The 22,444-nt window shown below is 46.1% G+C and overlaps 2 protein-coding genes and 1 long non-coding RNA gene across 5 annotated transcripts in view; 1 reads left to right on the forward strand and 2 right to left on the reverse strand.

The window, feature by feature from the left end:
• Positions 1 to 4,190, reverse strand: part of KLHL3 (kelch like family member 3) — a 41,418-nt gene extending 37,228 nt beyond the window's left edge. Inside the window, exon 1 of one of the 2 annotated variants that reach the window (XM_083798340.1) lies at positions 3,998 to 4,190. In XM_083798340.1, coding sequence (XP_083654466.1) covers positions 3,998 to 4,011 — 14 coding nt within the window. In that variant the 5' untranslated portion in view covers positions 4,012 to 4,190. The remainder of the gene's footprint in view (positions 1 to 3,997) is intronic. The other variant, XM_083798341.1, reaches the window with a different exon arrangement.
• Positions 4,191 to 4,384: 194 nt separating this feature from the next.
• On the forward strand, positions 4,385 to 12,424 carry LOC310881273. 2 transcript variants are annotated; one of them, XR_014572289.1, is made up of 4 exons: positions 4,385 to 4,989; positions 5,223 to 5,377; positions 8,477 to 8,811; positions 11,016 to 12,424. It is a non-coding gene; the product is annotated as an uncharacterized lncRNA (long non-coding RNA). The 2 variants fall into 2 exon arrangements; XR_014572288.1 differs by having other exon boundaries at positions 4,385 to 5,377.
• A 2,385-nt stretch (positions 12,425 to 14,809) lies between these two features.
• HNRNPA0 (heterogeneous nuclear ribonucleoprotein A0) lies at positions 14,810 to 17,747 on the reverse strand. Its single transcript, XM_083798376.1, has one exon. The coding sequence runs from the start codon at positions 17,420 to 17,422 to the stop codon at positions 16,481 to 16,483; it is 942 nt and encodes a 313-aa protein (XP_083654502.1). The 5' UTR covers positions 17,423 to 17,747; the 3' UTR covers positions 14,810 to 16,480.
• Between the last annotated feature and the right edge of the window lie 4,697 nt (positions 17,748 to 22,444).

Genomic DNA, 22,444 nt, shown 5'->3' on the forward strand with positions numbered 1-22,444 from the left:
CCAGCGGGACCGGCAGGCCGGGTGCCAGGAGCAATTTGTTCTATTCCTGGGCTATCTGAGGCCGTGCACCGAGTGAATGGACAAATGATTTAATTTCCCTGGGCCAGATGAACAGCCTCGTTAGGGACGCAGCAGGACTCTCCTCAGATGAGCAAAGAGGCCCGTCCTTTCAGAGCGCGCCAACCCCACCGCCGCTTCCCGTGTGGCTTTTCAACGCCGTCCCCGAGTCGAACGAACGCACCCCCATTTCAGAGCCCCAGATTATGTCAGCCAAGTTAATAGAGCCCTATTTCCACCACGGTTTCTCCTCTCCGAGGCTCACCAGCAGGGCTTGGCTCAAGCCGCCCGCAGGCTTGCCGCAGCTCCTGCCTGAGCGCGGCCGCATACCAACCCACGGCAAGGTATTTTAAACACCCATAACCCGCAGCTCTGCTGCGTGCATGCATCAACTATAAAGTTGGGTTGCCTTAGTTACCAGCAGTAATTACAGATGTCTTTGTAGATTATGTGAAAGAATAAAAGCCCTCCTTAGAGCTAAACTGTCCCCTTGCAAGATCATTGCCGCGTGGAGAGCTGGTAAACCCCAGGAACAAAAAATCAAGGCTCTGCCAAAATCAGTTCTGAGACAGGCTTTACGGGAGCCAGAAGTTCACCCTAAAGGAGGGGCAGTTTCCAGACGAGCTTTCCTTCAGAGCAGAAGGAAACCACCACACAGCACCGGGGGGCTCCGGGAGCCGCTCTCGTCTCCACAGGCCCAGCGCTGCCCTCACGGCCGGCCCCGTCAGCCCCGCGCCCCCACGGGCGCTTCGTGTCTCCGTGCTGAGATGGAGTGGCACGTTAGCTGCAAATTTGCAAAGCCTTGGGCACTTCTTTCTGGGATACTTTAAAGATTGACATTTTACAGTGATGTTTGTAGTTTCTGACAGGTCTGGCATAGCTCCGATCGAAAAATTTGAAAGGTACCTAATAGCAGCTACTAGTCTTCAAAGCTTAAACGCCACGTTAAGATAAATTAGGACCAAAACATTAATTTAGTCCTGAAGTATTTTTATTTCTTTACTGCGATAATTCTTTAGAATCAATGACCAAAATCATGGAGCCAACACGTTATGCCCAATAGTGTTATTCCTCGAGTCAGACACACAGTAAGAAAAGGAGGTCAGTGTAGCAGCCTATTTATGAAATCTTAATTTCTGAATTTTTCTTTATGTATATCCAAGACAGTAAAAAATGTGACTGAAGGAGTTCAAACGCATGGATTTTAAGAGGATTTCAAAGAAACATTATTATTAAAACATTTAAGATAGAGCATAATGGAAAAGATTTTTAAATAGCATTTTTATCCTATTTAGTTGAACTTTTTCAGTGCCTACATCAGCACGGAGACATTAACTTAGACAAATACATAATTGGCACACAACTTACCCCCAGAAGTACATATCAACGGAGACAGGAGACCTCAGGGGAAAAGCAAACTTCAGGAACTACTGAGGAAAGTATTCACTGACAATAATGGAAGCAACAAAAAATAACCCAAATGACAAGAATACCGTATGCTTTCTCCATATTTCTCAGAAAAATACTGTGAAGAGGCTACCACCACTCAGAGAGATATTTAAAAATCACAGATGTAAAAAAAAAATAATAATTTTTCCTTTCCAAACTCAAAAATCTTGCACATAGAGACTCAGAGTACCAAGCCCAACCAGACACCATTATGTATTTTCTCCATAAAATTAAAGGCTCCATCAGCACAGCAAAAAGAATCAGGATTCTGGGATAACTTGTTGCCAGATGTGTACATTCAGGTTAAATCCCCCTTGCCCATGGCTGCTTCTGCCCCTGTGCAATGACATGGGCACATGACACCACTGAACAACTCAGATGTGCAAGCTAGCAGGATATTTGAGTCCTGGCAGGCTTGGGACCGGAGTCAGAGGTGATGCAAGCACCAGTAATGTGTTCCTTATGAACTACAAAAATGGCAAATTAAAAACCAGGGGGAATTCTGCTGTCATAAAAGCCACAGAGTGTAAAATTTAAGGCCTAATCTGCATGACATATTTCTGAGTCGAAATGCAAGGCAAAAGTACAAAAACAGGAGCAGAACCTTCCCACAGAGCCGCCAGCCCACTCACCACCACAGCACTTATCAAGCAAGGTCATTTTCTAAAGCCTCCTCTCAAGTCTCGTTCAGAGCAGGCAAAGCAGCTTTGCTGCGGTTCTATACAACATGTCCTTTCCAACGAGAAAGCAAATTAATATTTCCAGCTTTCCTTGCCAGGAGTCAAACCCCACTTTGTTACTGCCTGTGGCCACCTCCAGGCTTCCTTCCTCTTCCCAAAAACTAGAAATGAAAACAGCAATTTGGATAAGCATTCTTCACTTCCAGAAGCAGAAAGCATGCCAATGGGGGCAATCAATCCTTCATGTCCTAAAACTGGACAGTCTAGAACAAAAAAGAATGAGGCAAAACAACCCAGGCACTTTCCAGGTGACTTCTTCCCCGCTGAATCCCCAGCAAGAGGGCCCCGTGCAATATGGGGCCCAATATGTGACAGTGCCAAGGATGAGCACAGCCTGGGGGTACCAAAACAGCTCCTCTCCACTTCCTCAAACACTAGGCTCATTTACATAGACAAAGGAAAAAAAGAAAAAGAAAAAAGAGGAAAACACTCTATAGCCTAACATCTAACATGACAATGTAAGGTTTCAAGGCACTGGAAATTAATATCTGGATATTAATATTTCATTTAATATCAATAGCCGGTTAGTCATGCCCTTGCTGGAAATAGAAGCTGTACAGTGTAATTTAGAGAGACATGACAGTTGTGAAAGGGTGCATTGCACATTAAATACTCAAAGAATTGCAACTGTGGGGTCGCTTAAGGGTAGAAAGCTGCCCTTCAGAGCCTGGGAAGTAACTCTGACAGGCTGCAGCAAGTGCTGTCCTTCAACAGAGGGAAAACACCCAGAATTTGGGGGCTGACCCCGGTTTAACTTTCCAATGTATCATATTTAAACAAAACTTGTGTCAAGCCCTGAGGATCAGTGCTACCAGCAGGTCAAGCCCCCTCTCTGTTCCGCCACCCCCTGCAAGGTCACCAGCACAACTTGAAAAGGAAGCGCTCAGCATATCCTGTTCAAAAGAAAAATACAAAAAAGATACAGCTTAGTGTTTAGCTTGAAGCTGTACAAGTGTGCTGCTGGTGTGGGAAAGGCACCCAGACAGCAGGGAGGAAAAAGGCATGCAGAGAAGGCGGCGAGTGCTGACCACCTCCCCGGCACCTCCGTAGTCCCTGAGCAGCAATAATCTCTTTTATGCATTCAGCGGGCATTAGGTCGACTCGGAGCATTTCTGCACGCAGGTCTTGGAGCTAAATCGTCACCTTGCAGGAAATAAAGTACATATGGCCCAGCAAGTGTGCGAGGAAGGCACAGGATCCACTCCTGCCTGCCCTACCACTCATGCTGTCTTCCACGTACACACAGGTACATCGACCCCCGAGGCTTTCACAGGCGTTACAGACTTTCATTCATTAGCCAAAAAAGCGCCATATACCTGCGGGTATGCCTCTGATTTAATTCCCAAGTCAGCTGCCGGAGGTCCAAGCAACACACAAGGCAACCACAAGCCCAGCGCTCCGCGAGGTGTACGAACCGCTCCCGCAGCACGCCAGCCCCGCGCCGCTTGCGCTCCAGGTGCAAAAGCGATAATTTTATTATCATTGATTTTTTTTTTTTTTTCTTTTAACCGCCGCCTGGAGCAGCCTGCCTTCCCTCGCTGCTGCCTTCCAGCACACACCTCGCCGACAAACGCCCCGCTCCGCGGCGAGGCAGCCCGTCACCGTGACACTGCAGCATCCCCCGGGCGGCGCAGGGGGGATCCCACCGGGGGGGGGGGGGGGAAGGAACCCCACCTTGTGCGGTGGATCCCACCCGAGCAGCGGGGCCGGGGCCGCCGCTGGAGCCCGCAGCCCCCCGAGGCGGCACCTACCTCTCCTCCTCCATGGTGCGGCGCGGCCGGGCTCAGCGCCCCGGGCCCGGCATGGCTGCGAGCGGCCCCGGGCCGCGTCCTCCGGGCGGCTGCCGAGCGAGGCGTCCCCGGCGCGCCCCGCCGCAGCCACTGCAGCCCGCGCCGCCCTCCTCCTCCTCTCCTCCTCCTCTTCCTCCTCCCCCTGCTCGCTCGCCGCTCGTCTCCGGGCAACAGCAGCGGCGGGGGCGGCCGCAGCTCCGCCCGGCCCGGCCCGGCGCTGGGGCAGGCCCCCGGAGCAGGTGGGGGAGCCGGGAGGCCTCAGGCCGCCCTCAGCCCGCCGCTGGGTTCCACACGGAGGTAGCGGCGTGGGGGGGGGGGCTCTGGTAAGGCCAGGAATAGCCTCCAGCCCAGCCGGACGTGGTTCTTGTACAAATGGAGTGCTGGCACGCTGGAGGAGAGGTTCCAGGAGTGTGGGCGGCCTGGTACAGGAGGTAGCGGAGCAGCCGAGGGATCGCAGCCCTCTGGGCAGTGCTCTGGGGACGCGCTCCGCTCCCTGCCCTCGCTGGAAGAAACAGGCAAGCAAGGAAGGCTGTCCTCAAAACCGCTCCTTCCCGTCCTCTCCTTTCCTACATGAACTGCAGCCCCGCTTCGCATCGTTTCCAGTTTTGCCAGGGATGATGATAACCCAGATAACGGGGAGGCTTCTGGATTTTGGCCTTCTACGAAGTCCACAATCTACCAGGCCAAACGCTTGCTGCTGTGGAGGGAATGTGGGCCCTTCTAAATTGCAGGTGCTGTGCAGCCTGAAGGACTGGACCCGAACTTGCTGTTCTTACTTTCATCAGTATAAATAGAGGGACTTCTGCGTGTACTTTTTTTTTTCATTTTATTAAAATAATTTCCTCCATCTTATTCTGCTACAGTGAGCCCTAGAGGTTAACTATAAAGACAAGAAACAATTGCTTTCTTCATTACTTTTCCATTTACAAGATGTGCTTGTGCAGTGGAAAGAGGTAAGCAGAAGTGCCCAAGAGATTTCTATTGCAAGATGCCCTTCTTTTTTGTAAATAGTTATCACCCTACCCTTTTACATTTCCCCTCCAATCCTTCTTCATACCAAACTAACTTCCATACATTCTTTAAAATATATCAGCAATAACGATTTCATAGATTTTATTGCACCTTCCACATGAGAATTTAAAAAGCTTGTTGAAAAACTTAACTGGTCATCATTCCCATTCTTCAGATAAGAAAAACCGAAACACCTGGAGGCTAAAGGACTTTATCAAAGCTGCATGGGGATGGAGAGTCAGGAGTCCTGCTGTTTAAACACCATTTGGCAGTCCTCCCACAAACAGAAGAAATACAAGGCCATGAAGTCAAACCTCATACAGGATTCAGGTAAAAGGAATGATTCCTGCATTTCCCTTTGAGAATCCTGTTAAACTAATTGGTTTAACACATTAGATCCTCAAGGACTTCCCAAGTGTCCGTGCAGTCTTACCGTCCTGATGCACAACGTGCAAAACTATAAGACAAGTTCAAATCAGAGAAAAGGCAGCAATACTAAAAATAGTAGTAATTTATCTAGAAAATGAGGGCTGGAACTTGTTTCCATTGAATAAGTCCCTTGACAGTCATAAAACGTTCAAATGCAAGAGCAAGTCCTGCAATTGCTGCCAAATACCTGTCTATTTCTATTAACACAGTTGTTTAATAACAAAATAATATGCTTTCACTATAAAAATCTACACTTCAATCAACAGCCCAGGGTACGAGGCACATAGAGTGCACCAAAACAGCAAACCTGCTTTGTCCAGCCAACACTGTGCTCTACAAATGCCCACAGCAAACACAGGAAGGTAAATCCCAGCAACAGGAAAGAGCAAACCAGTGAATAGTCACAGCTGCGATGGAAAAATGCATGTTCCAGTAATCAGAGATTACCTTTATAGTAGCCTCACAAAATAATCGTGCCTGGATAACACCACAATGTAAACATTTTTGGCTTGTTTTTAAGTACAAAGAATGTTATCTTGAAAAAGAAGCTTTTTAAAAGGAATTAACAGCACTTGATGGGTGGAATTGTTCAAAAAAAAAATCCTGCTAGGAAGAATTTAGGACTATTTAGGATATCTAATCTATTCTCAATCACTGGCAACCATATAACTGACACTCAGTTTTGAAAGGTCCACAGAACATCCATGCAGTCAGTACTATGTACCATGGCCTACCAAAACCTTCCCAGATACCCGTGACAACCTTCAGATCTACAGTAGAAGACCAAACCCCACAGCTCTAATGAGCTGCAGGGAGAGATGAGGAGAGATCAAAGCATTGCCAGTGACCCGACAACAGTAAGGAACTACTTCAATAAAAATGCCAGAAAGGGAGGTAATAAAAACAATCCCTGCCAATCCCATACAAAATTCTCACCTGGCCCAAAGTCTGGCAACTTGCTTTAACTCTGAGTTTGTCAGTAAAGCGCACTGAGTGTTTCTAAGAATTTAATTCTGTGAATAGCACCAACATGTTCAGACAACACCCTGTCAAACTCCAAAGCTTCAGCAGAAGCCAGGAAGACCTCCCCTCCCAAAAATCCAGCAGCAAGCACTCTTTTTCTCTCTGCATCAAGGTGGAAAAAAGGGCCTGTCTGTCTCTGCAAGGCAAACTACAGGAGCAATGTATCACAGGATCATAGTTTAAAAAACAGTGCAAACAGTGATTCAGTAACAAAGGTGCCTCAGCAGAGAAGCCCTGAAAATATCTGCTTCCAAATATCAAAACCCAAGGCTGTTATTTTTAACTGGATTGTTCCCTTCTTCCTTTTATGATATGCCTAACATACGACCAGCCATTCATATTAGCAAAGCACTGCTAGAATTTAGAGCCCATCATTTTTATATTAAAAAAAAAAAAAGCAGCTCAAGTTTCGCTCCTGCAGCAACCCAAAGGGACCCAAGGCTGAAAACGAAGCTCTAGGAGACCTTCTAGGTAGGGACCTATCCTGAGCTGGAATCAGCAATGTTTTGAAAGCTGAAGAGGTAAAAGACTCCCACCGAAGCTGTGCTTCCCGAAGCATGCAATCTGTAAGGACAGAGGCCGGGAGCACCCACCCGAGCCCTCTCCACCCGCCGGGCCCCAGGAAGGTCCTGCTCCCAGCAGAGGAGCTGCAGGAGCTGTCACCGCTCCCAGACTCTGAGACTGTTGCCCTCTGCTGGCAGATGTGCAATTTCTACACTCCTGTCTGCCACACTCCATTGAAATTGGGGTTTATGAAACATGCTTTCCTTTAATCTTTAAAATGAATCACCATACCTATAAGGATAGCGTTCTTTCTCCAACAGTTTCATCATAAAAATACCAGCTATAGAATAATAACCTGGCCACCTTCACCCCCAGGCTGTTATTTCTGGAGCACAAGGCATTAAACTGCTCACCCAGCCCGGCAGTAACAATTAGCAGAAAACAGGTCTTCCTGCTCCTCCTCTGACCCTTTCCTGTAGCATAAAAAAGTGATGTCACCCGCAGGCAGCGATGTCAGCAGCACGAGCTTCCTGCAGGTTATCGTATTATATATGTATCAGAGACTTGCTGGAAGATTCTCAGACAGATTTGATGACTTAGAATTGAGCATGCAAAAGGAAAAAAATAAAATGCAGGAAGAAAGCTGTAAAAACAGCTCTTGTGGATGCTTGAACAAAGGTAAAGGCCAGTATTCAGGTGGCCTAAATGCTACGTCCTGCTGCCTAATGCTGCCTTAGTTTTGACTCCCATTTCTGCACCGTCTGAAGTGTCCTGTTCTCACCACAGGCCGGACACAGGGACTTGAGCAAAACTTTAGGCTGTAATCCAAATGTGGGTCATTTTAAAGTGATTCTTTTTTAATATATCCCTTAATTCTTTCACAACTGCCTTTGGTAATAAGGGGAAGCTACCCATACGTTTCATAAAGGTGCTGCATGGCTTCGTGTCTGTGTGCAGTAACGCAAACCAGCATGAACAAAGCCACGCTAATTCAGGACCTCCCCGCCTCAGTCCAGGTCTATTCACTATTACTCCTTGTACACTTACTGCTTCGCTCTCTTCTTGATTTTTTTTCTTCAAAAATTACTTTTTGTTGTTGTTCTCTGTGAAAGCCAGGAAGCAGCCCACCACCCTGGTACTGGAACACAACATGCTGAATGTTAATGTGAAGGAGTAAATCACATTAATGACACTCATGAAAATTTTGGCAAGATTGCTTCCCATAGACACATTATTTCACCTGAATAGAAAAGGCTGTCTCATGCAGCATGCCCTCCTGGCAGATAACATTGTCCCTCAGTGTTTTCTGGGCAAACACCTTTTTTTTTTTTTTTTCTCTCTTTTTCTCTCAATCTCCATAGCAATTCAGAATGGGAATTGTATGCCAAGGGTTCAGCTCGGTTTTCTGTTCGCTTAGCGAACATTCACGGTGCCCTTTTCAGGGCTCAACTTTCTCATCCTCTCTCCATGCAGAAATACACTCTGTGGGGAAGAAGGAAAACACGCGTAGAGAAGGCACCAGAGAGCACGGGGCACCAGCTGCTTGCAACACTTCTGGCCCAGAGCAGCACTAGCGCTAAGACAAGCCCAGCTCTTCCTTCCCAGCTTTCCTTCCAGAGGTGGCATTTCTCAATTCTCTCTCAGTTGGCTCCCACGTGCATGGAAAACAAGAGCTCTGCGTTGCCACCAGCTACACGCAAACCCAATCCAACGTTTCCAAAAAACGTGTGGTGCTGATTCACGCCTCAAGAGGCTTGAAAAGTAACACGATACCTCCGAGCAGAAACCCAAATTCAATCTGGTGCTGGGTGAGTAAAAGAAAAAGTAACTGTTTCCAAAAGACACAGAACAATTATTTGCCTGTATTTAAAGTTCCAGAAAATAACAGACAGGTGAGCCTAAAATGAAAGAGGTATGGCAGCTGGCTTCAGGTTACTCACTGCTAAGGCTTGAAGCTCGATCCCCTTGCACTCGTGGGGATCTCTCTTTTTCAGGAGCATACATAACCATGAAAATACTCCAGCAGCAGTCTAGCATTACTTCTCTTTCAGGATGTATTTTACTAAATATCCTTTGCCAGAGGCATTAGAAATTACAACTACAAGCAGTGATCTGGGGTGAGAAGTCCTGAACTTGCCCTCAGGACACAAAGAAGCTCTCTTCAGTAAAATAAGCATCATTATTCCAGCAGCAGTGAAAAGAATTAAAGAATCGCAAATCAAATCACACAGTAAAGGATTTTGTCGCCTGGCAAACTTAAATGACAACTAAAGCTTGAAAAAGATACTAGATTACGACTGGAAAAATAAGATTGGAAATCTTTGAAGGCTCTGCAACCCAGCCAGGGAGCAGTCAGCGAGCCTGAAACCAGAGGACATCCCTTTTAAGGAGGCAGGGCACCTGAAAGATGAAATAGGAGTAAACTATTTCAAAACACAGCCGAGAGCACTGTGCTTTTATACAATAGCTAGGTGAGTGCAGCCTCCTCCCAGAGCTGTGCCCTGCCCTTGTTGCTGTAATTTGTTCATCAGGGTGTGTGGTTGGGAGACGGAGGCTTGCCACTGGACCTGGGTTAGCATGCAGTAAAGCAAACAAGGTGATTGAGCCACAGAGAAAGAGAACAAGTAAAAAGAGCGTGAATCTCCAGCCCCAAACACTGCTTGGGCATTTTATCCAGCTTTGTTTTAAACTAAGACCATTTTGGAAGTCAGGACCGGACTCTGATCTTTCTTCTTCCAAATCAGTGCCTGCAGTCATTACACTCACGCTTCTTCCCGCCAGGATTTTGTCAAAACCAAGTTTTCTTAAAAAGTAGCAGCAGACAGTTGTAAAACTGTAGAAACCAGCCAAAGTTACAGAAATGGCAGAGGTGACTAAAACATTATTTGTCTTTCATATTGACTGGATTACATACCAACTGGCTATTTTCAGAGGCACCTCTCCGCATACCCTCCAATTCAGAACAGCGCATTTACAGCAAGTGCAGGGCTTCTGAGAGACTTAAACTAGTTGGCAATCGCATGCTATAAAGCAACATTTCAACAACACGGGTATTTTCGGATTCGCCAGCTCATTCTATTTCTAAGGATTTTTTCCTGCAATGTTCATCAGTGATATGTACTTTGATGTTAGCGAGCAAATGTGCATCTTGCCACGTTTGCCGCTAGAAACTGAAAAGCTTTCTAAATCGGTATTGATTCCTTACTGCATTGCACACGAGAGATATTTATAGTTGTATAATGAATGTAACGTATCAAAATTATAGTTGTACACGCTGTAGTTTATTTTATTTTTAAGGAAGAGGTGTTCTTACCAAAAGTACCTTCCATTTGTGAAAGCATTCAGGAGCAACATGTTACATATCGGACTAAGAGGGTTAATATCCAGATGCCTCAGACAGATGGCATTATTAGTCTGCCTGGGCTTGGCATCTAGTTTTCAAAGTTAAGGAGCTTTGGTTACTTGGATGTCTGACAATCTGAGAATAGCCAGGGCTCTAAGCCCGATGCATCTCTAATAGCAATAGCCACCAATAGCGCCTACCGGACTTGGAGTTCAACTGTTTTCTTGTTTGCTAAGATCAGCTGCACTCAGAGTACTTAGCAAAAACCCTACTGCAACTTTTAGTTTAGGACTCCTGCTGGCAAAGACTGACCCAACAACAGAGACCACTACTTGAGGGGCTTTTTCTATCTTGACTGCCCCAACCTAGACCCAAAGTGTTTCATCTTTTTAACTATGTTCAGCCTATTCAGTAGATACACTTCAGGAAATAAAAGAATCTGAAGAATGTCTCTCTTCCTCACCAAACTACAGCTTCTTTACAGCCCTTGCTCTCTCAGCATTCCCATTACACTACATTACGCTTCTTTCCTTTTTTCTTCTTTTCCCCACGAGATGGATTAGATGTTTTTAAGGGGAACACAGATATGATTAAAGCACTCTTTGAACCATACAAAGAGAGGTAATTACCTCAAAAGTGACTATATTTCCTTCCCTTTGTATATTACAGAAATCAAAGAGCTCTGGGAGCAGAAAATGCAGAAAGGACCAGGATTTGTCAAAGGAACATCAAGGAGGAAAGCACCTAATTCCATCAGCTCCTTTAAAAGTTGGGGTATACAGGTAACTGAAAGAAAATTCCTAGGTAAAGATACATAGGAGAAAGCCTTTCATTTTGTTATAAGAAATACACCTCTTACACCAGTCAGCAGGCGCATTTACATTGCAGTAGGAATTCATTAAAGGTAAGCAGAAGTAGAGGTTCTGTGCATCTGTGCATACACGCACATACCAGAAATAATAGGAGTGTTACTACTTCAACAGGAGACCTAAAAAAAAACCTCTTCAACAAAAGCAAACAGTGCTTGTTGAGGCTGGCTCAACACTCCTGCTAATGTTCCTTTAATTGTAAAAAACATTTTAAAGCAAAGCAGAGATGTAATCGTTTATTTATGAAATACAAAAATAAGCTGAAAACTCATCTTTAAGAGATGCATACATCAGATGACAGAATCCATTAAGCTAAAAGATTTTTTAAGGTTTTGTTAACTGCACCTATGGCTGAGGTGAAAGACTGAAATTTTCAGTTACACTTTCAATCAACTAACATTAATTAAAGGTATTATATATAGACATACTTTGAAAGACATCAGAAATGTCTCCTCCCTGTTTGATAGCTTACAAAGCAGCAGTTCACAACAAAATGTATACCACACGAACTGTTGATTACGTGATAAACTCCAATCCATAGCAGCTACCCCTCAGGAGAGGCAGCCCTTTTTAAAACACTTCGGTGAGCTACCTCCTGTTAGAAAACCAATTCTCTCAGACTGTAGGAGCAAAATCCTGCTCACAAAAACATACTGCGGTTCTGTTTACCATGCGCACAACAGAACTCTGTCCTGAAGAGTTTTGTTGTTATTTTTGCTATTTTTTTAAACCAAACTTCGGCATTTTAGAACATTCTGAGGTACGCAGAAAGAAGCTGCTCTATTTTCCTACTTGATTGGGAGGTTGGGGTCCCCAGCACCACTCGAGCTTAGACCCTTTTCAGCAGCAGCAGGAATGCCATTGTATTGCGACAATATATCAGCTGACGGGGCAGGATAATAAACCTCTGTTCTGACCTACACTACCCACTTTGGTCTTTGAACACCAAATGAAAGCAAAATTTGCTTAAGGGATCGGTCTAAGTGGCAAAAAAGAACACCATAAAGCATATGAGAACCTTAAATTACATTTTTAACCACCTTCAATATTTCAGTTTCACTCGTTTTTAAGGCCATTATACGCACACACAAGGTATCTGGTTTGGTTCAATCGCATCTCCTAAGCGCTCCCCCACCAGCAGGTCCCAGGCCCCTCTTCCCTGTAGGCAGAACTGGGAGCCCGAGAGCTAACGCGCTGCAGCTGCACCACTTGCACCTACTTCAGGACACAAAACAAACCCCGAGCTTCAGTTCTGGAGAGTAAACATTGCCCACTGAAGTCTCCTACACAAGCCTGAAGGTCAGCACACAGCTTTTATTTTGTAAAACTCTCACAGCTGTAACACACTTAGTGACCCAGGCAGAGATTTTCTTATTTTGTCAAAGCTGTTTCAGCTGCTGCTTCTGTTCTAAATTACTTTCTCATCATCTAATGGTGAAAACAAAGATGTGCTTCTACTGATTTGTGCAGATACCCGTCCATTAAACACACAGGTGTCGAGCATCTTTTTAATGCAGTGGGATTTTAAAAAGTGTATAGGCTAATTTTAATAATAAAAGGGTGTAGGCTAATTTTATTAGTCAAATAAAATTTACAAGTCATACCTGATGCAGGATGAAGAACGGATTATGCTTTGGAGTAGAGATGAATACTCTTTACTCTTAAGAAAACCATGTACACATCACACCACAGCTGTACTGTGATACTGCAGTCTCTAAAGAGCTTTCTTTTGGAGAGTTTCTTTTTGCTCACGCAGATTAAAGATAAAAAGAACATCCGCGTTCTAAGAAACCTACCACACTTTTACTTTATTCAACTTCAAAAGTAAATCAATTGCTCTCACTTCCCGTTTCTGACAGGTGAAACGAACAATCCTTAAGGGCCTTCTGTTCAGGAATGAACAAAATTATTAATTTCAGACACCTCTATGCCAGAACTAAGCTACAAACTAAGAACAGCAAACTGAAGTTAACCTTATTTCCATCTCTCTAAGACCATCCCAGAGCAACTTTGCAGCCTGAAGCTTTGTTTACGTGCCAGCTACCAGGTCAGAAAGTTACTGTCGTTAAACACATAAGCAAAGCTTTAGCACCAAATTTCTCCCTTTTACTATGTCATGTACTAGAAACAGATACATATTCAGAGAGATTCTTTCAGTCATTGTCTCTTTAATGCTATCCAGTACAAATTTATCTCTCTATATTCCATGCTACAACCCAGCATTACTGCCCCTTATTAAACAACCACTTACATGAGCCTCTGAAACATCCCCGGCACCGTCACAGCGGCATTCTTGCTCCCTTGAGACAAGAGGTCAGAGCAGAGCAAGTCCCAGCTACTCGAGATGCTCGCCACAGAACATTTTGGAGGACACCTTTGAAAGTTAACACAAATGACAGCCTGCTGAGATACACATAGCATACTCCCCAATATAGGTGCAATTTCTGGGATCCACTTTTTATTCTCCAAGACATCAGTCCTACAGGAAGACCGCTCCATACAATCAAATAGCATGTTTTAGCACAACTCTTTAAAATCAAGCTGTAACTTGGCAAAACTGTCAGATTTCACAAATGAAAAATATTTTTAAAATCTACGTGTTTCTAGCATCAACAGGTCCTTTTATGGCACACGTGAAAAAAAAAAACACAAAGCTATAGTTGGTGACCAAATCTCCATCCCCCGAGCCAAATGACAAGCCACATCACGAAGTGAGTTTAACTGCCTCACTCAGACCAGGCTGTCCCTTGGTAAGATGAAGGCAGTCCGTCTGACAGGGACCACATCACACACCCAGACTAACAGAACACCTAAAACTCAGCAGTCCACTTCAGCTACAAAAAGGAAAGCTGTGCTTCAGGTGAAGTTCAAGGATGACTGTCCAACATGGATTCAGAACACAAAGGTACAGTAAAACACCTTCAAGCTCAGTGAACTGAAATGAAACCAACCTCCTGCAGCTGCCCTGACAAGAGCCGGCACTTCACCAGTTGCAGTGTTTCACAAATACTTCTCCGAGGCGTCACGCACTGTCAACAACACATCAGTGATACTGGTTCACAACTGAGGCTGACAAGTGTTTGAGATAAAAAATATTACAATATAAATGCAAATTACTTGGAACCTATTTACAACAGCTAAGCCAAAGAGAACCAGTTTCACTGTGTAAGAGCCACAAGTTATCGCACTCCAGAAGAAACTCTGCTCTTGGTTTAAATCCCAATGATACCAAAGGGTTGTCCTGTTCACTTAAGCAGGTAAGGAATTGATTTTGCACTAGTTTTATTTCTAATAGCAACAAAACCACTCATTTCAACTAAAAATCAGTGTCAGGTTAGCCTGACATTAAAGACTGACTCTAACTCGAATTTTCATCCAAAATCCTTCAGCCCAGCGGCGCAAATCCCTAATTTCACTTTCCACTGGAATCAGAGGGAATTATACACCTAGTATCTTGCACACCTGGCACAAACGAAGATCAGCTTTTAAGATGCAGTCCCATAAAATATCTAATTGCTTAGAAACCTCAAGTCAAAATAACTTTGTACTTTTTAACTCCATGCCCAGTATCATACATACTCTGACTCAAGCATGTAAGGAATTCAATTCTTTATTTGATATCCATAAACCCATAAACGTTGCTATTCTATATTTCTATGCAGGAAGGCAGTTTTCCCCTAAAACATTATGCTTTTTTAATAAACAACAAACTTTAATTCTATTGCGTGAAAAGGGCTACAAATATACATTTGTTAATCAAGCAGACTACACAAATATTTTTGCTTTACAACTGGCACCTATGTTACTGGTACACTTAGCTGGCTCATTTGTCATAGCACTTTGCCCAAACAGCTTCGATTATCACTTTTGGAAATATATGGGCAATTGCAATTATTTTAAAAATAATAATAATGTGCTGAGGCAGGTATTGCAAATTCTTTTTTTTTTTTTTCAGTTGATACTCATGGAGCCCATCGTTATTCGCATGCAGATTTCATTTCACTCTACACCAGTCATCTAATGGCATAAAATAACTTTCGAGTGTCTAGTACAATCGTTAGCAAACCAATTTTACTCCTGCCGTAACGAAGCCTGCAGCAGCGGGTCTGCCATCCTGCCGGTAGATGGTGCTGCAAGAGATTCTCAGGGAACTTTAACGTAGGACAATAGTTGAGAATGAAAAAGTCTGTTAACCCGGTACTATGAAAACAAGAATGCATTTAATAGAAGGGATAAATGTCGACCCTTTCCTGTAAGGAATCATACACAGACAAACCAATAAGAGGACTTGAAACTAAGCAATCGGAAATTCTGAACATTTTATATGAACGAAGCACATGCTTAACACAAACTATTTCTTCAAAACTACACAGTACATACGTTGATGGAAAAGTCCTATAGAAAAAATTGACCAACCATGTCAGCACGTCAAACTGCCTAGTACAAGATGGTGGATGGACACAAACTGCGTGAGAACGAGTAATTAAAAAACAGACCACATCCACGGATTAGTACTTCAAAAAATTTCTCTGTCGAGTGTTTGAAAACCAATAAATCCGCTAGGGGGGTAGCAAAAAAGTCGATCAGGACCTTTACCGGCAATAAAATATTTACTCTGAATACACAGAGACTTTAAAGCAGAGGAACACTTGCTTCAAACCTAGAAAAGCCTTAAACCGTACGGAATGGATCCTAGGAAAAAAATTAGACATGTAAAGGTCAATGAACACAATGATTTATTTAAAAAATAAAAAACGTAAAAACGATTTTTTTTCCTCCTTTACAGAAATGTTAATTTCAGTCATGGGATCCGAGTAGGTTTTGTAGAAAAAAATGTAGTAGCCAGGTATCGAGTCCTTACAACAAAGAAAATTCCCCCGTAACCCTCCCCAGTTTTTACTCCAGATCAGCAAGACGCTTCCCACCCCGTACCCACCCCCCAAAAAAAAAAATTAAAACAAGACATTTTTCGTTGCTAGTATAAAAACGACCAAGGTCCAAGTAATAATAAAAAAATAGAGTCCATCAATGACTGTAACACAAAGTATGTGTGTGTGTGGGGCCTAGTCCATCTTCCGAGAGAAAAGAAGTGGCACAGGCAGCAGAGGCGACCCCCAGGGGGCATTTAGGAGCTGCTCCCACAGCGGGGAGGCATTTAAAAGGAGCTGCCCTTCGGCGGGCGAGGGGAGAAACCATTTCGAAGCTGCCCCGTGCCGGAGGGAGGGCTCTGCACGCCGCCCCCCCGGCGGCTACGGGCGCTCCGGCTCAGAAGGAGCCGCCCCCGTAGCCTCCCCCGCCATAGCCTCCTCTGTACGGTCCACTGTTACTGCGGCCCCCCCAGCTGCCGCCCCCTCCTCCGCCTCCTCCGCCGCTCTTCATGGGCCCGTAGGAGGACTGGTGCTGGCTGTAGCTGCCGAACCCGCCGTACCCGTTGCCGTAGTCGCCGCCTCCGCCGCCTCCTCCGTAGGAGCCGCCGCCGCCGCCGTAGGAGCCGTACCCGCCGCCGCCTCCTCCCCCGCCGTAGCCGCCGTAGCTGTTGTAACCGCCGCCTCCCTTGGCCAGCCCGTTGTGGTCCCGGTTACCGGATCCGCCGCCGCCCCGGCCCCGTCCTCCTCCTCCTCGGCCTCCCCGCGAGGGCCTGGCCGCGCCGCCGCCCCCCCCGCCCGCCTGGATGTCCTCCTTGGGCACGGCCTTCTTCACCTCCACGCGGTGGCCCTGGATCGGGTGGAACTTGACCACGGCCGCCTTGTCGGCCGCGTCGTGGTTCTGGAAGTAGACGAAGCCGAAGCCGCGCTTCTTGCCGCTCTGCTTGTCGGCGATGATCTCCGCCTTCTCCACGGGGCCGAACTGGCTGAAGTGCTGCACCAGGTCCCCCTCGGCCACGTCCCCCTTGAGGCCGCCCACGAAGAGCTTCTTCACCTTGGCGTGAGCCCCGGGCTTGGCCGAGTCCTCCCGGGACACGGCCCGCTTCAGCTCCACCGCGTTGCCGTCCACGGCGTGGGGGGACGCGGCCATGGCGGCGTCGGCCTCCTCCACCGCCGAGTAGGTGACGAAGCCGAAGCAGCGGGAGCGCTTGGTCTGCGGGTTGAGCACCACCACGCAGTCGGTCAGGGTGCCGTAGGCCGCGAAGTGCTCCCGCAGCCCGGCCTCCGTGGTCTGCACGTTGAGGCCGCCGATGAACAGCTTGCACAGCTGCGAGTTCTCCATGCCGCCGCCGGGAGCGGGGCCGGGGCCGCGCCGGGGCCTGGCGCCGAGGCTCCTCCTCCCGCCGGGGGGCAGCGCCGCCGCCGCTCTTCTCCCCCCCGCCTCCGTCTTGCCGCCTCTTCCCCCGCGCGGCGCCGCTTCAGGGCTGCGGCGGCCGCCGAGCGCTGCCTCCCGTCGGCCGGGCCCCGCGCCTCGCCTCGCCTCACCTCACGGGCACGGCGCGGCCCGGCTGCTGCCGCCGCTCCCGCAGCGCCGAGGGGGTGGGGGGAATGAGGGACGGGGACGGGCTCGGGCACGCACAAAATGGCGGCGGCTGCTCCTCAGGAGCTCGCCCGGCGACTGGTGCCCACACAAAGGGGACGCCGGGAGCCCCGCCCGCCCGCCCGCCGCCGCGCCACGCCCCCTCCGCGCCGCCGCGGCCAATCGGAGCGCGGAACCGGGGGGCCGCCCGCGATTCGCCGTCGGGGGCGGGACTAAGGCTGCGATTGACGGGCGTGGGGGCGAATCGGAGAGCGCGACCTCCGCCGCGCGGCGGCAGGAGGGGCGGGGCTCGCCGCTGACGGACGCGGTGGGCAGCCAATGGGGTTGCTCCGTAACGGCCGCCGGCGCCGAGCGCTCTTCGCGCGCCTCGCTCAGAGGGAGGGAGTGGGAGGGGGAGGGGGCGGGGCCGGCCCGCGCTGCGCCACTGCGTCAGCCCGGCGGCGGGCGGCCAATGGGCTCCCTCCTGCCCGGCGCGCGCTTTCTCCCCGGCGGCCCCGCCCCCGCGGGCGGGAGCGTTTGAAAGGCGGGGCCGGGGGCGGTGGCTGAGGTAGCGGGGCCGCCGCAGCCGCAGCCCGGCCCGACCGCTTTGGTTTCTTTCTCCCGTTCCCATGAGTCCGGCTGCCGCCCCCCAGCCCGTGTTTGTCCCTTCTAACCCGTCCCGTGCCCCTTTGCTCCTTTCCAGTCTCTCAGTCTTAAAGAGTTTTCCTTGAAGTCCCCGTAGAATACCTGCTTTATGCCCCAGTTCTTGGCTTCCAAAAGTCTGTCAGTGCTGTCTCGTTCTCTACATCACCCAACAACGTGGGCATCAACACTCACCACCACGCTGCCCAAGAGGCGAACCACTGCTGAGCCTGGCCACCAACGAGCGAGCGAGTCGGGCTGTGGCAGCTGGACAAGCTGGTCACCCACCTTACCTTACCTTACCAAGGCACAGATGGGAAAGCCAGAGAGGTTTTCTGCAAACCAGAAATCCTGGGGACTGGGTCAATCAAAGCTGAGAATCAGACTTGCTTTCCAGCAAGTTCACCCCCTGGGTCCCTGTCAGACACATTACAGTCTCCTGCTGAGAGAGACTAGAACAAGCCTTCCCTCCAGTTCAGCCCCTGGTAACAGGCTGTAGCTGCCTCGGTTTCCTTGCTCGATCCCCTGACTGCCAGTGTTGGCGCGAGGGAAGCAGCAGAACTGCAACATCCCCCGATTCCGATCAGCTGCTGTGCAAAACGCACTCTTGGAGACTCAGATACCAGCACAACACTGACTGTGGCAGAAGGCTGAGTTAAGTACAGCCCCAAATGAAGGCCAGAGAGGCTGAAAGTTTCAGCACAAAGCGCGATTCTTCCTTATCTCCCTTCAGATGGTGTCAGCTCCTGAGGTTAACCCTGACAGGAAAACTCTGGCCTCATTTCTGTCAGCAGGCCAAGCTTTTGGTCTTTAAACTTAAAGGCCACGATTATCATCAACCAGTTCAATTAATATTTGCAATATAGTAATCCAATTTTTATTAAATTGTGGTTTTCTGCTATAGCCCAGTCTTTTAAGAGTAACATTTACATGACAGCAATATTAAATCTCCATGTTCGACTGCCACTCACAAGGAAAAACACCATGTGTTTAGATCCATTTATCTCAATGCATGAACAGACACAATCATTGTAGCTAGTTTAGAAAAGAGAATAGACCCATAGAATCACTGAAATATTTGTGGTTTAAAAATAACCATACCCTACTCATAAAAAAAAAAAAAAGTTTTCCTAGAGGCTGTGTAAAAGTTCCACACAATTACAGGAAATACAGAAATATGTTTTGCCTACTCCTTATCGCAAAAACTGTGTAGCCCTTCCCAAGCTAAAATAATGTCTATTTCATGTAGAAAATAACCCATGAGAGTTTTATAGACTGTTAATAATTTACAGCAAAAAGGAGGAAAAATTAAGAAGAGCTAATTATGGACACCATGGACACCAAGGAAAACGGAACGCTTTGTTATGGCTCACTTTTCTCCCTGAAACAAGAGGGACAGGTACGCCAAGGAAGAGATCAAAGAAAGAAGTCCCTGCTTCTGTCAGCAGGAGGAGGAAATGAGGGGTTTTAAGATGTGAACAAATCACTAGGGAAAATCAGTAGCTGACCACATTCAAATATAACCCAAACGTTTCCTCTTCATTTGCACTTCTCACTGGTTGATTTATGAAAAGGAACAAGTGATAAAAACCTTTAAAATATATATACCCGTCTCTTGCAGATAGAAGTGTCTCCTCTGATACTACAGAAAGCCTTAGTGGGTAGGACCCATTCCTATGAACGATGTGCTCCTACTTGCTCCTGAAATGAGCCTTTTCCATCTAGTTGCTGTGAGCCACTGCAAACGTGCGATACACAGCACCTATGCAGGGGGCACAGAACCAAAAAATGAGTCTCACGCTGTGCATGAGACGTCCCCTGTCTAAACCAGACAACACTCCTGCAGCTACCGCAGTTTCCCTACCTTTTTTTTCCTTATTTTTGTAACTGTTTGTAACTACATATGATTAAATACCTAATACCAATCTATGTATTTTGAAGTTCTTAGGCAAACACCACTAAAAACAAATACATGCTCTTCCCCTCCTCACAGGGCAGTTGCAGCATTAAATCGTTTCAATGCTGATAGCAAATTACAGAATAAGAATGCATTGTTTAAGCAGTTCGTTTCGAACACAGGCTAATGCTCCACCTGCAGCACTACCTAAAGAAAATGCGTTTCTCAAACAAGAGTCACTGGTCAAATAAAGCAGTGTGTTAAATGTCCTCGTGGAATATTTTAGTTAGTATTCGAATATTAGAAAGAAGAAAAAAAAACATATTATTTTCAGGCATAAAACATTCAATTTATTCCAGTAGAAAGCATACTACCGAGATCCACAGGAGGGCATCACTGCTTAAGAGATCATAAAACAGGAATTTGAAGAGTTCATTTCAGGCATTGAGCTTCCTACGTTACTATATATTTTCAGTAAAAGCTGATACAAAATACATCATTAAGGAAATCATTATAGCATTTTTTATCACTAAAGACATATCCTTCTGTGATGCTGTTTCATGGGTCCAAATTTCTAAGACAGAAAAGGAATACTGAAGGATAGATCTTCAGGGGCAATAGAATGATATTAAGAAGTCGAAAGCAACTCTTAAATTCTAAACATTCTGATTATTTAACACCTTGTATAAAAACAAAGTAATTGCCTTTTAATTTGTTTCAACCCCTTTAATCTCGTTTTTATCAGTGCTGTTGGCTTCCATAATCAACATGTGTTGTTGATTTGTTTGTTAGAACAATTTAAGTGTATCGATAGATTTTTTTAAAAATGAATTTAAGTACGCAGGTTTTTAGTAATGCAGTGCAATCCTCTAGATGTAGGTTTAGTTTTACCTTCCGGCAGACAGAACGCATATTGAAACCTACAGGATTCCTTCATGCAGGCTGTTTGCAGAATGAGTTCTGCATTGACATTATGCTCTTTGAAGACTATATTAACATTATTTTAATACATCCTGGCTATATAGATTTCATCCCAAATTTTTCTAAACATGCATAGGCCAAAATGGTCAGGAATAGAGGGGACTCAACCATAATTTCCCAGATCACTTGGAGATCTACACACATTCAGACAAGGATTTTTAATTTAATCATATCAGAGAGGTATTATAAAAGACTCTTAGAAGTTTCACTCCCACCAAATCAACACCCCAGGCAGAGAGTAATTTTGCAGTTAATAGGAAGAAATTTTTGATAAAACATGCAGGAGCAACAGAAACTTCCCCATCCTGGCCCCTTGCTTAAGCTATGAGTGTGAAGAACTTAAAAAGAGGTAAAACCTTCCTTGAGGAAGCTATTGTGTTTTTGGTTTTAAGGCAAAATATTTATCTTTCATCCTGTTCTGCTGTTTATACGTTAATCTGCAGAAACTTCAAATCTGTGATCTTACTTTTGAGACTAGCATGAATTACCACTGGTTGGGACAGGGTTTGCATTGAAAAGAGTGATTAAAATGCACTGAGAGGGAACTAGACACTTTTACCTATCTAAAGTTTCAATAGGACACTCCTTGGGATAAAAATTTCTGTGCTGTGCAAATTCAGATGGGGAATAAAACACTTTACCCCTCTCCTTTATTTGCTTAATGCAAAATAAGATATTCTACAGATAAAAAGGTATCTGTAGAATACCCCACAGGAACCATTTATTCAGTAAGCACTATCAAAAGTTTACCTTACTGAGCAAAATCTTCCCTGAGTGCCTTGTAAGGGGACTGTGCTGAAAGAGAGAAACACATCTTTGTGAAGGGTGAAGGGGAAAGTCATCAGATAATCGAATTTGCATCCTCTTCTTTGGACTTATATTACCATTTTTCCTTAAATCCTGCCCTCCCTCTACTGTTTTCTCTGAAGCTCAATTTCTCTTTTCCTCTTTCATCTTTCCACTCGTCTGTCATAATTGATGATTTCCTTTCTTCTCCTTCCTAAAAGTTTATATAAGAGCTGGTCATAATGTGGAGCGATGGGATGAAAGTAAGACAGGAAAAGACAGTCTGAAAAGTCAGAAAAACATGTCAAGGATCAAAGAGTCTGGCAACGCTGAGACAGATGTGAAAGGGTAGATCTTTCACTATATCCTGGGCTAAGATAGACCAGGATCATAAGTTTTGCCTAAGGAAGAACAAATCCTGGAGCCAGCAGCAATATTGTCCATGCTCTGATCTTTTAAACCTGCAAATCTTTGTCTGT

This window comes from Anser anser (assembly GCF_964211835.1).
Source record: "Anser anser genome assembly, chromosome: 14".
In the NCBI taxonomy this organism is placed as follows: domain Eukaryota; kingdom Metazoa; phylum Chordata; class Aves; order Anseriformes; family Anatidae; genus Anser; species Anser anser.